The sequence below is a fragment of the Amblyomma mixtum genome, chromosome 2 (genome assembly GCF_055824585.1).
Source record: "Amblyomma mixtum isolate Tamu chromosome 2, ASM5582458v1, whole genome shotgun sequence".
NCBI classification, from domain to species: Eukaryota; Metazoa; Arthropoda; class Arachnida; order Ixodida; family Ixodidae; genus Amblyomma; species Amblyomma mixtum.
This window is the reverse complement of record NC_143013.1, coordinates 294,562,474-294,574,662: the sequence shown is the minus strand read 5'-3', so window position 1 is coordinate 294,574,662 and position 12,189 is coordinate 294,562,474. Positions and strand designations below refer to the sequence as shown.

Sequence of the window (12,189 nt, the reverse complement as noted above, 5' to 3'; positions counted from 1 at the left end):
GCAATGAAAGATGCTGAAGGCCAGTGAGCACCTGTAAGCATGCTCTCGTTGACAATGCAGTTGCCAGCTGTGAGGACAGCATCACACTGCATCACACATCCGTTGCGGGGCACGATGATGACATCTCCGGGGACCAACTGCTCCGAGGGGATGTTTTCATAGACTGCGGCAAGAGAGGGGAAGGGATTGCAGGAAACAGAAAGCATTCGAAATTAAACCTCACGCCTCATGCAATGCCGTTATGCAAAATACACACTGCTGTGCTTGTTCGACCTTCAAAACTGTTCAGCCAAGCATTTCAGTTTTGAAAAAAAAAAAAAAAAAAGCTTGGCATATGGCTCCCACTGCTTCAAGAATTTATCACCACAAGACCACTACTGCATTTCGACATATAAAAAGCAAAGGCTGTCCAGACACTGCAATGATTGTAGCTGTGGAGTAGTAATGATATGCTGTGATCTTCAAATATTTCAGTGTTCACCTCATAATTAACCGTTTATAATTAGTGCCCAGCCGATAATATTGCTGAAAATGATATGAAGTATAAAACAAACAGCATAGAAAGTGTTATGTGAAAAGGAACAATTGGAATGTGTGCCTCCAAACAGTCAGATTCAGTCACGCAACTCATCCTGTTAATGCATGAATTAGTAGGCATATCATGCAAACATGAGAAAGTGTCATGAAAGCTGCATCTAACGAAAGGTTGCTTTTTCATTTTCATGTAACTGTTAGCCAAAGTATCTAAGGAAGGCACTCTCTTACAAACTACACTTATAGGCATTTCAAAACAACCATTTTAGATGAGTAAACATTTTACCCGCAGCATAAAAAGTAAGAAAGTAATATGGAATCAAAAGCAAGATGCATGAAAGGAAATCATGCAATGAAGAAGTGAACACAACAATCAACAGGCCACCAACCTCCTTTGCTTCTCTTGACTGTGACGACATCCATGGCATGTACAGTGTTGCTGAGAGCTTTCTGACTCTGTAAAAGTGCATGGAGAAGCCTATGAATAATTCTGTGCATGGACTACAGCCCAGGACTTTTTTGATCAACAATGCCAAGAGCCGGACTATTTTGGCAAGTCAATACTTTAAAAACTGCTGCACAACAACGGACAGAAGGAAAAGAATGCACCGTGCTGCAGGGTGCTTTGTGGTGCCTTTCTTGTATTTCACTCTTTGTAACACTGCATTCAAGTCACTGTTTGGCATTTCATAAAATTAAACTGCATGCTACACAACACGACGAACATATTTAGTGAGAAATACACTGAAAAATCTGAACTACTCTCATTCAAAGACTGAGTCTTGATTCTGAACAGGAGATAGACAAGCAAATCTTCTGAGGAAAAAAAAGGCCATATCTAGGGTGCTTCCAGAAAGCAAGTCATGCACGGGAGCTGAATGCACAGGTGAACATACTTGTAAGAGTGAAAGAAAAATTGATCACATTAACTGCACCGAAAAGCATGCACAAAATTGTGCTGGCCTCAGCTATTAGGAAGAAATAAACATGAGCAGCAATCATACCCTACTGGCACTAGTAAAATGAAAGTTTTATGATTCTTTCGTGCATTTTTAATGCAAAAGCATTAGATATTAGATGGCTCACTCGCACGAGAACCAGGCATCGCCCAAAAAGTGGTGGCGTTACAAAACTCACAACTGGTCAAAACAGTGTCATGCCATCAAAGGGGGGAAAATACAAACTTAACCGATAAATAGTCAGTACCGATACTTACAACTACACCGGCTACAAAGGAATAGAATAGAATTGGAATAGAATTAAAAGAGAATTGAATTGGAATTTTTTACCCTCACTGCAAACTGCACTCATCAACCAACTTGGCAAATTTATTTCTTCATGTGTTTATTATTTACTCATCGGTGCTGGCTGCATTTTGACAGCCCAGGCAAGATAGGTTATATATATAAATCAAAAACTGAATAAACTGAACCACAAAGCAACAGAGAAAAAGGAAAAGAAGGTTGAGAGTGGAGAAAAAAAAAAACTAACAAGGAAATGGCATGAAATTCCTTTAAACCACTGAATGCTCTGGAACTACTGAAATGGTTGTGTGTGCCACTGCACAGCGCTCAGCACATCTAATTTGCCCCCAGCATTTATTTTCACAATGCAAAGCTAGTGCTGAAGAATGCTGGCGCACAACCCGTGCCATACGGCAAGCCATCTTTGCCATACTGCACCAAGGCAAGTACTGCCATGCACATAATGAGCGCATGCTGCAGCTAACTGCTGGTTCCTTCACTTGCTACCCTCTCAGCTTCCTTGAATGGAGTGCACCAGGCACACTGTGTACCAGAAAAATTCACAGGACCTTGATGGAAAAAAATTCCAGAGTCTTTCACAGTTGCAGCTTCAAGCAGTTCCGCAATCTTTTACACCAATGGCTCTTAGTTGTTCTGCCAAAGGATCCCATGAAATCTATGGCCACACTTTCCAACCTCACCCTTGGGCAGATAAAATAAGCCAATAGTTAATGAAGGAGAAGCCATTATGTTTTTCCTTTTTATTTTAGCCCTAAAAGAAGGAACTTATTGCATTTCAATTCAGTTATGCTTAATGTCCAAAAAACTAATATTTTCCAGTTCTCAAGTTGGTATGTTATTGTGTTTTGACACCCTCCGGCTGCACCTCAGAAGATATGCAGTTACATTTCAACAATATGCACAGTGAACGAGAGGAGAATGTGGTACTCACCAGCCTAATCTGATAGACGCCGGTGACTAGAGACAATGTAGACATGATGATGATGCATGACGCATAATAGTAGTAGTCATCACAGAACCAGATGATCATGCTGAATACTTGAAATACATAAAATGGCTCAAGAACCTGTATGGGAGGGAACAGACAGGAGCACACGATGAAACGCCACGACATTATTAGAAAGGGGCACAACTACAAACACAAGCAAGAAAACGTTCGTTTACTGAGCAGGATTCATTAGAGTTCCCTGTTCAAGTTAACCTGAGTACTGCTTAATTTTTTCAATGAACAAGCTTGCTTCTTTAAAATACAGATAAAATTAAACAACAGTAATTAATGAAAAAATAAATTTCGTGCAAGCTCAAATTAGGCTCGAAAGTTTTATCAATATTATGTTCTCACTAGCGTCTCTTGAGCCTGACACTGTGCAGCCTAGCACAGCACTGAGTAGGAAAAAGAGAACATGGGAGCCCTACGATAATCTGTCTGTGGCGATTACTGGCTGTGCTTACAACTCGTACAGAAATAACATGGCTCAAGACTGGCATTGCAGAAGCCTTAAAGGCATCGTAAGTATTACAGAAAGAGCTTTTTGTTGGCTTTAGCAACTACTGCATGAGGGAATAATTCTATGCTACTTTTAAAAGTAGTCGACAGAGAAAGTACACAAGGCGGCATGCATCGCTACTCTTCCAGATAGCTGACCGCACATCACACAGCTAATCGTACTGCTCAAAGGTTATACCAGATGCTATAACCAAAGAGAAGTGAGGTATTCAAGACTAACCTCTTGAAAGAGGATACGAAAGACTGACTGTATTTGGACACTAATTACATTATCCCCAAAAAGAACTCGTCTGAAAAAGTCAAGGAGCATCGTTTCAATGAGGGGCAGAGGCACATGAACAAGGCAAAAACACTTCGATCTGTTTACAGGCAGGCATCTCTACAAAAGTCAAAAAAAAGAAAAAGAAGGGGAAGGAAAAAGTATGATCAAGAGAGAAGACGCAATATGCAGCAGCAAGATGCACTGACAGAGTTTACAGCAGAAAGGGAAAGCTCAATGTCATGCAAGGCAAGTCACGCGACTCGTTCTCACTGAAGAATGTTAGAGGAGTAATGAACTTATACTAAATCTTTGCGAAGAAATTTCAGATTAACATTCACAATAGTCAAGAAAAAAATGGAAGGGGAAACAAGATCCAAGCAGCAGGCAGCCAAGTGAATTAAATTAAACTAAAAGTCAACACTTAAAGAGACCACAAGAAATGGGGATGTCCGCGTAAAGCAACAATGAGGGCACAGGGCCGGTCAAAAGTTTCCAGGCCGCAGGGTCTACTTTTTAGTCGCATAGTCAGGTTGTTACGACATCACTGAAGCTCAAAGTATCTCTAGAGGGTAGAAGAAGTATCGTTCTAACCTCCGAGACACTTGAAAGCTTTATCGCCATCATAAATGCCAGGATATAAGTGTGCAATGCAGACCCTGTGGCCTGGGAACTTTTGACCAACCCTGTACCTGCTTGAAACAACCTGGAAACTAATGAGCACCATTTATTTCTTCTATTCGGGCATGCTTATGCATCAAAATTTGGAATCCAAATTCAGTGTGTTATGCAGGAAAGCATGCCCTACAATGGGCAGCAAAGCACTTCTTCAGCACAGCTTTGTTTCAGTGCTCTGTTTTCTTACTAGATTCTATTCTTACTATTCTATTTCTTACTAGATTTTTGCACAACAGTGCAAAGGGGCTTCTGTGGTAACTACCACACTGAACAAACAGATGTACTTAAAATGACAACTAAGTCGTAATGCCTACGTTCACTAGTGGGCAGCAAAAGTAAAATTTGAGCCTAAAATGTTTGAGCATGTTAAAACAGGCAGTGTGTGTTATGGAAGCAAAGTAACACTGCAGTGTTGTAGCAAAGCTTTGAAGTCCAAATAGTTGTTAAAAAAAAAAAAATGTGCTGCCTAGGTCACAAAAAAAGAAAAGCAGGAGCTGTCAGCGTCGCAGACAGAGAGAAAACGCAAGAATGATTACGGGCGACATGCTACACTATCAGAAGTATTATCACCCATGAATACACTTGCAATTTGGCATCCTTAACAACATTCAATGAGTTAGCTCTCAGCTAATTAAAAGCACAGCCATATTCATAACTCTTGCGGCAAGAACAAAGAAGCCAGAGCTTATAAGCTTTATGCATGATTTCATCTCACGATTTGAAGTGGGTACAAAGCGCACAGCATTATACTGACAAGCAATACTTAAGCTCTCAGCAGCAGGTTGTATGAGCATGACATTTTCTATTGTGGATTTATACAGGTTGTTCCAGCTAAAATGGATCAAGATTAAAAAGAAACCAAAGCACTCTTCTGGAGTGAAATCAAGTGAATATTGTTAGGAGTTTTCTAAAGTACCAGTCAGTATTTTTTCTTCTGCTTATTTTAATAATTCGTCGACATTAATTAACTTTTTAAATGTAGCCTTATAGACTTTCAGGTGAGACTTGGAAAGTTGTTAAGTGCCATGAAAATGGCATATCGCTGGCACTTATCTAGGAACCAACAGCAACGCGAAGCACTGTCGTGCGCAGTGCAGAAAACGTGGAGCTCACAGCTCTTTACCAAGTTGCAAACGAGACCCCTAATCATGGCGTGCTAGGCGCATGAAGCATGCTGTCACGTGGTATATTTTAAATTTCATGGGTCTTCATTCTTTCTTTACGAAAGGGCTGCACTAAGGCTACCACGTCGGAAGCACCTGGGTCGGACCATTTTTATGGCGCTCGACAACTTTCGAATTCATACGACAGCATTTATATAGTCATATATAAAAAAGTTAATGTCGACTAATTATTAATGCAGGCGAAGCAAAAAAACACTCGCCTGCACTTCATGTAACTCCTAAAAACACACTTGATTTCTCTATGGAAAAAGATTGATTTAAAAAAAATCTTCATCTATTTTAAATGGGACACCTTGTATACCAAGGCCCAATCAAAAGCCTGAACTATGAATTTTCTTGCTATGCTCTATGTTGTAATGCCAAAGTGTCCCAATTCAAATGCTTGGAATGCCAAGGCACCCGAGCTGACAATAAATTCTAGAGTACCAAAGCATTCATCACAGCAACAATGCGCACGGAGTATGGCAGATAGCAGGGTAAAAAGGAAATAAATTAGAAGTACACATATAATGAAGAGACAGCAGTTTAACAGTTCCTACAAATGCGAAGTACAAGACTAAAGAATCCTGGAGTCTTGTGACAGCAAAACACAAGTCGAATTTACTTGGTTGTTAGAGCTACACATTCATGAAATGGATTATTTGCCAAAGCGAGAATGAGAATGTGTCTCAGTGTGATGAATTTTTAAAGTGCTAGAAGCTTAGAAAATTGTGCGCCAAGCATGATAGTCTTCCAAAGTCATAGGCACTTTCAAGTGATATTCTTTTACTGCATGAAAGAAACAGTGCTAGCACTTCTCAATCAATATTCTGACAGTTAGCAGGAGTTTTAAACACAATCTATCATTACAATTAAAATTCTTGCAGTATGTTGCCATCACTTAAGAGATGAGAAAGGTGCAAACGAATTAGCAAAGAGCGCACACAACAAATTTAAATTCTTCCAATAAAGTGCTTTCATGTATATTACAAGAATTGTTACAGACAGGCAGAAAAAAAAAAAGAAGTGCTTTAATTCAACTCTCTGCTCATTGCGAACTTCAAATTTGCACAGTTCTTACCTCTGCAGGTATTCTGATCATGTAATGCAGGCATGCTGTGGCAAGTCCAGTACACATGGCCACAAGTCAACCTCACAACTGGCATGGCCGAGAAAGTTAGAATACAATGCAAGAATAATAAAATAAAATAAAACGGGAGGAGAGACTGTTGTACACTACCTAACCACTTGCTCCTGGAGCGAAATGCCCTTCTGCTGGTGAAAGTAAGAACACGGCACATTTCTATCGAAACCCCTCAACCTGGCAAACGCTTTGATGTCGCCATCCCAGATGTAGCGGATCTTCTTGTTCTCGAAGTACACTAATCTGTCCGTGGGCTGCAGCGAACCCTGAAAAATGGCAGAGAAAAACGATGGGCAACTCTGCACGCTCTCCCCCCGAAGCCTCTGCCACCCATGCAACGTGCCGCTCGACCACAGGGAAACCCACAGAGGACAAGACTACACCCTGGAATCAAGGTGGGCTTTATGGGTTAGACTGATCAAGCATACTCAAGTATAAAATCAAAAGCTAAGCACAAGCTTAAGTGTAAGGAATGCACTGTTATATGGATAGTGTCTAAATAGATGAAACAAAACATGTGTCCTCATCCTTACACTCCTCACAACCAGCCTCACAATTTAACAATTTATTTCACCTTAAATACAGTGCCTACATTATTGCCTTCCATACCACCAACAATGGGTGGTGACAGAAAAAAAAAAAAAAACGACTCCTTTCCCTTAGTTAACATTTTCCATTGCATTTCACTACACATTTTTTTTTGTTTTTTTGCCAAACAGTAAGACTGCAGTTGTACGATAACCTCAAGTCAGAGGAAAAAAAAATAACCATAACAAGTGTTTCATAAAAGCCAAGCATCCAAAGCTGAGAAAACAATTTTGCAATGGTAAGATATCCAAAACAGATTTTCAAAAACCAACTAGCCAGCCCAAGATCTGGTTTACATTAAGTGCTCAGCTGCTAATTTCACCAAAGAAGGAATATTATGGCAATCTAGAACAGTCACCTAAGATAAGTGGTTATCAAGGAGACAAGATATTCTAGCAGCACATGGCCTCATGCATTAATCTAGATCGGAAATAAAGAAGGAAAGCGTGCAACACTTACTCCCGGTTTGAGTGTCACAAGTTCTTCAAGTTTGTTTGACTCCTCAAGAGGAGAATCTGATTGACCTGTTACCGATAACATAAGTGGCACACTGAAAAGCAAAGATACATACCTTTCACAAACCGAATCAACTTGAAAACCAATATTTTCAATTAAATATCTTTTTAGATAGACTACCAATGTAGCTTCATACTGCATTAAAAACAGACACTGGTTTCTTTCATGCAGAATGAAAATGAAAAACAAAACAAAGCAAACAAAAAAACAGGAACAATTAATCCAAAGAAGGATATGCCACTGAATGTCACTTACTTGACACTAGAAGGCAAGACAGTCCGAATTCGTTCTACAAATAGCTGCTTGTACTGATCCTGAAAATATGCATAGTGCAGTCCAATAAATTAAGAGGCAGCACTTTTATCTTAGCAAGCGTAACCATTCCTAATGAAAACAACATAGTAACTTGCATCAGACATGATGCTGTGAGACTCGTGCTGCATCAAGCAAAATTAGAGATAGAGGCTATAGTTAAATTAATGTGTGTTCCAACAGAACTACACACACGGAACTGCATTATAGGGAATAGATTAAACCAATTATCATAAAAAATGTACTTCCAAAGCATGTCAGCAGGGTAATAATTAGGTAATTAACTTATTCACTAATAATACTGTAGCATTACTGAACACAGCAGATGTACAGTCTTTGTCAAAAGTAACCAGGCCGCATGGTTTGCTTCTAGCTAGTACAGTGGAGCCCTTACAGCTTCCCTGAAGCTGAAATGGTCGTTAAAGGTAAGGACTGGTGGTCTTCTTACCTTCCAGCAAGTTTTGATCTTTAGGAAAGCCACAAGGGCTCCACTATACAAGCTAGAAGCAAACCATGCAGCCTGGTTACTTTTGACAAAAACTGTACATCATGCATTGCAGAGATATTTCAAAAAGAAAAGTGAATGAAAAAAAATGAGCTTGCTGAATTATGCATGACTCCAAAGTCATATCATGGAGTCGTGGAGTCAAATGACTCCAAAGCAACCATGCATTGCTGGGAAGCTGATGCCACCTCAATGCTCGGCACCACGGTACGCTCGGCACTTGACTAATACTGTGGGGGGGGGGCACCTGCTGATTCAGCCAATTCACCTTATGGTTTGCAGGCTTTCTTTTTCTGTTTGAGTGCACATGTTCATTAAAAAGTAATTTTCTTCCGTAATCAGACCATACTGTTTTAATAAGGTTTCGTTTATTGCTGAGAGGGCATTCCAATGTTCCAGTGACTGCTGTTGTTTCCAGCAGGCAGCGCCCCCTCATTCACACGGTGAGTATTCCTTTCAGAGTCTATGCAGACGGTCCACTAATAACGAGTCGGCCCACTCAACTAGAAAGCACTCTGCTTGGACGCATATAAGGTGAGCTTGACAGCCAAAAAATAAAAGAACAGGGACTGAATGAGCACCCAGCCATTCTAACCGTTGCACAGAGTAGAGGGGCTTCTGCAGGCAAGTGGCTTTCCCTCATAGCTAGGAGACTTTGGCAAGAAACATGGCACACATTTGCGTAACTCTGTTCCCGTAGGTGATGTATGCAGGGACTCAAGCTTCCGAAGTGTCACCAAGCTAAGCCGGTGTCATGCCGCGTACACACATAGCAGCAGTGAACTACCCACCACGAGCAGCACCCTGGTGGCCTGGTGGAGCGGGCATCGCCGGTGGGTGCAGTACAGCCACCAGGCGGGGTGCCAGTGGAACAGGAGCCGCAGGAAGCCCGCCGTCAGCAGCACCCCGCACCAGGTAGCCAGCGTGCGACAGCCGTCTGGCCGGTACCCAAACACCTCCTGCACACAGAGATGCCGCAGTGGGAAGGTCAAAGGACGTGAAAGTAAACAAGCCCAGAACAACAAGTTCAAAAGTATGTCATCGTGAAATCGTTCAATTGATCAACATGTTTAAGCAAATCTTGACCTGAATTTTTAAATACCGACTTCTTTAGATGGCTTTTGTGGCATTGTGATACCAGTGTTGATGGACAGCCGAAAACAGGTGAATCATATGTTATCTAGTAAGCTGGTGGTTAACTACAAAAAGTTGACTACAGTCTAGCCCGGTTATAACGAAGTAGGCGGGAATCGGAAATCACTTCGCTATATCCACTATTTCGTAATATGCGGACTACGAAAAAAATGCAAACATCGGCATACAGATTTATTGCCGCTGAAAGAAGTCGTCCAGCGTCCCCTGAACACGTTTCACGAAATAAAAAGAAGCGGAACAAGACAGGAAACCGTGACGGCGTCAATGCGGGCAGAAACATGCGGGCAGAAAACAAGTGACAATGGCGTCACGCGCGATCTCAGTAGCGTTCGCCGTGCTCCCAACCTGGAACAGTGCGACACTGCGCTCAGCTGCCCGTTCACCAGCTAGATCAAGTCGAATAACTCTGTCCTTATAAACAGCATACAACGATCCGCGATACCGATAAAAATGAGCTACGCTTCCAACATGCACAATGCTGCCGCGCTTTCTCCCTGCCTTGCGCACCGCGGCACCGACATAAAACAAAGCGCGCGCTGCCACACCTCCTGCAGACTGCAGTCCAGCCGTGGCGCCGACTGCCTGGGAGAAATAGAGAACCGCGATTGGCCAAGACGGCAGCTCTCTGATCGAAAAAAAAAAATCGTCTCTGTTCTTTTTTACATTTTTCCCCTGCGCGGCGTGCTCTACCGCTCTACGCCGCGACGCCGTTCAAGGACGGCGCAACACGAGACCGGCGTGCCATGCGATGCAGTGAAGCAACCTTTCGCTCAGCAGTAGAGCAGACGACGCCACGAAAGGACGCCGTCAGCCGAATCTTGCTATTTTCGCGAAAAAAATCGCCTCAAGGACGCAAAAATGTGTTGATTGGCAGATTATTTTTCGGTTGGTATTAAATCTCTTCGTTCTATCCGCTGACGCGCTCTTATTTACTTCGTTAAAACCGGACCCAAAATGTATTGAAAATGCAAAAATGGGAATGGGAAATTGAAATCCCTCCGTTATAACCGCTATTTCGCTATAAGTGGCTTCGTTATAAACGGGCTAGACTGTATATAATATAGGTGGATAGAAGTCAAGAAAAAAAAAAACTGCTTTTCCGCACCAAAGGACCCCATCCAGCCAATGGAGTCGGCCGATTCTCCTGATTGGTTTGGTTTAGTTTATTGGTTTATTGGGGTTTAACGGCCCAAAACGACTCAGGCTATGAGAGACGCCGTAGTGAAGGGCTCCGGAAATTTCGACCACCTGCGGTTATTTAACGTGCACTGACATCGCACAGTACACGGGCCTCTAGAATTTCGCCTCCATCGAAATTCAGCCGCCGCGGCCGGGATCGAACCCGCGTCTTTCGGGCCAGCAGCCGAGCGCCGTAACCACTGAGCCACTGTGGCTCATGAACCTGCTTGCGTGACAGTGCAGCAGTGGCGTAAAAAAAAAGGGAGTCCTCTCCTCCCTGCATTGTTGGGGATAGTGTCACGTTGTAGTGAGGGCAGTCCAGCGGTCAGAAACACAGCAACAAGACTTGCAAACGAAGCACTTTATTTGGGCTGACCTCCGCCCGCAAAAGAACTAAACAGCACGGCAGCGGCGTAAGCAACAAACGTGCTCGTCAGTCGTCGAACTACGAATGCCCGCCGCTCGCTGCATCGCTCAATTTAAAGCCGGCAAGGAAACTTGAAGATAACAGGTCAAAATCAACTAGTCATCTGGAAAAACGTAGATGCAGTTCTTCATGGCTGTGATCAATCGAGATTAGTCCAGTCGCTTCTCGCGTCACGAACAAAAATGATAACGCCCCGTTCCTGCGGCTTTGAGCGCGAACGAACGGACACTACAATGATACGTGGAAATAGTCTCCCATCTGCAAAGTCCGGCCACTCCCGGCATTGCCACGCAACCCCCGCAAGAAGGTTCATGGGAATCGGCCAACGTCATTGGCTTGGGGGATGGATGGGGCATGATTGGATGGGGCGTGATAGCCCCATCACTTTTTAAAACTTTGAAAACGCGATCACCCTCGGCACCATGGCTCAACAAAATTTAGCCGTCAAGCGTCCTTTTCGAAACGCGCGCCCATGGTGCGCGAAACAACTGAAACAACCCCCGTCACTTTCTCCGTCCCGTCCGGTTGGCGGTGCTCGCTGCTTTCGCTAGTGCCGCTGCTCCAGCCACCATGGCTCCAGCCAACATAATCACCGACTCGCGAGGGGCTTGCCGTAACGTCACGCAAGGGTGGGTTACTCCCCTAGCTTATCGCATTTACCAAAATTGTAGCAGAGACTAGGATCCCGCGCACCGATCTCTCGTTTGGGCTCGAGGTCACCAAGGCGTCCACGGAAATGAGGCAGCCGACGCCGCCGCCCGCGCGCTCTCTCTCCGGGCATTTCCCACGGGACCCGACGCCGACCAGGACACTGATTTCAATCCGATTTATACTTTTAAAGAAATATGCGAGTATTACAAATCCACGCACCAAACTCTTCCCACCCCGTGCAAAGGGCTGGGGAAGGCCAACGAGCGGGTGCTCCTGCGCCTGCTCATCAACACGATGTTGTGCCCG

The 12,189-nt window shown here is 43.3% G+C and overlaps 1 protein-coding gene across 2 annotated transcripts in view; it reads right to left on the bottom strand.

Moving 5' to 3' along the window:
* Nucleotides 1-12,189, bottom strand: part of anne (polyamine-transporting ATPase anne boleyn) — a 127,778-nt gene that overhangs the window by 30,678 nt on the left and 84,911 nt on the right. For both annotated transcript variants that reach the window (XM_089574490.1, XM_089574489.1), the window contains exons 3-10: nt 9,263-9,430; nt 7,910-7,968; nt 7,598-7,688; nt 6,647-6,816; nt 3,527-3,596; nt 2,731-2,865; nt 924-990; nt 32-163 (exon numbers count right to left, since the gene is read on the bottom strand). In XM_089574490.1, the coding sequence (XP_089430616.1) occupies nt 32-163; nt 924-990; nt 2,731-2,865; nt 3,527-3,596; nt 6,647-6,816; nt 7,598-7,688; nt 7,910-7,968; nt 9,263-9,430 (892 nt within the window). The remainder of the gene's footprint in view (nt 1-31; nt 164-923; nt 991-2,730; nt 2,866-3,526; nt 3,597-6,646; nt 6,817-7,597; nt 7,689-7,909; nt 7,969-9,262; nt 9,431-12,189) is intronic.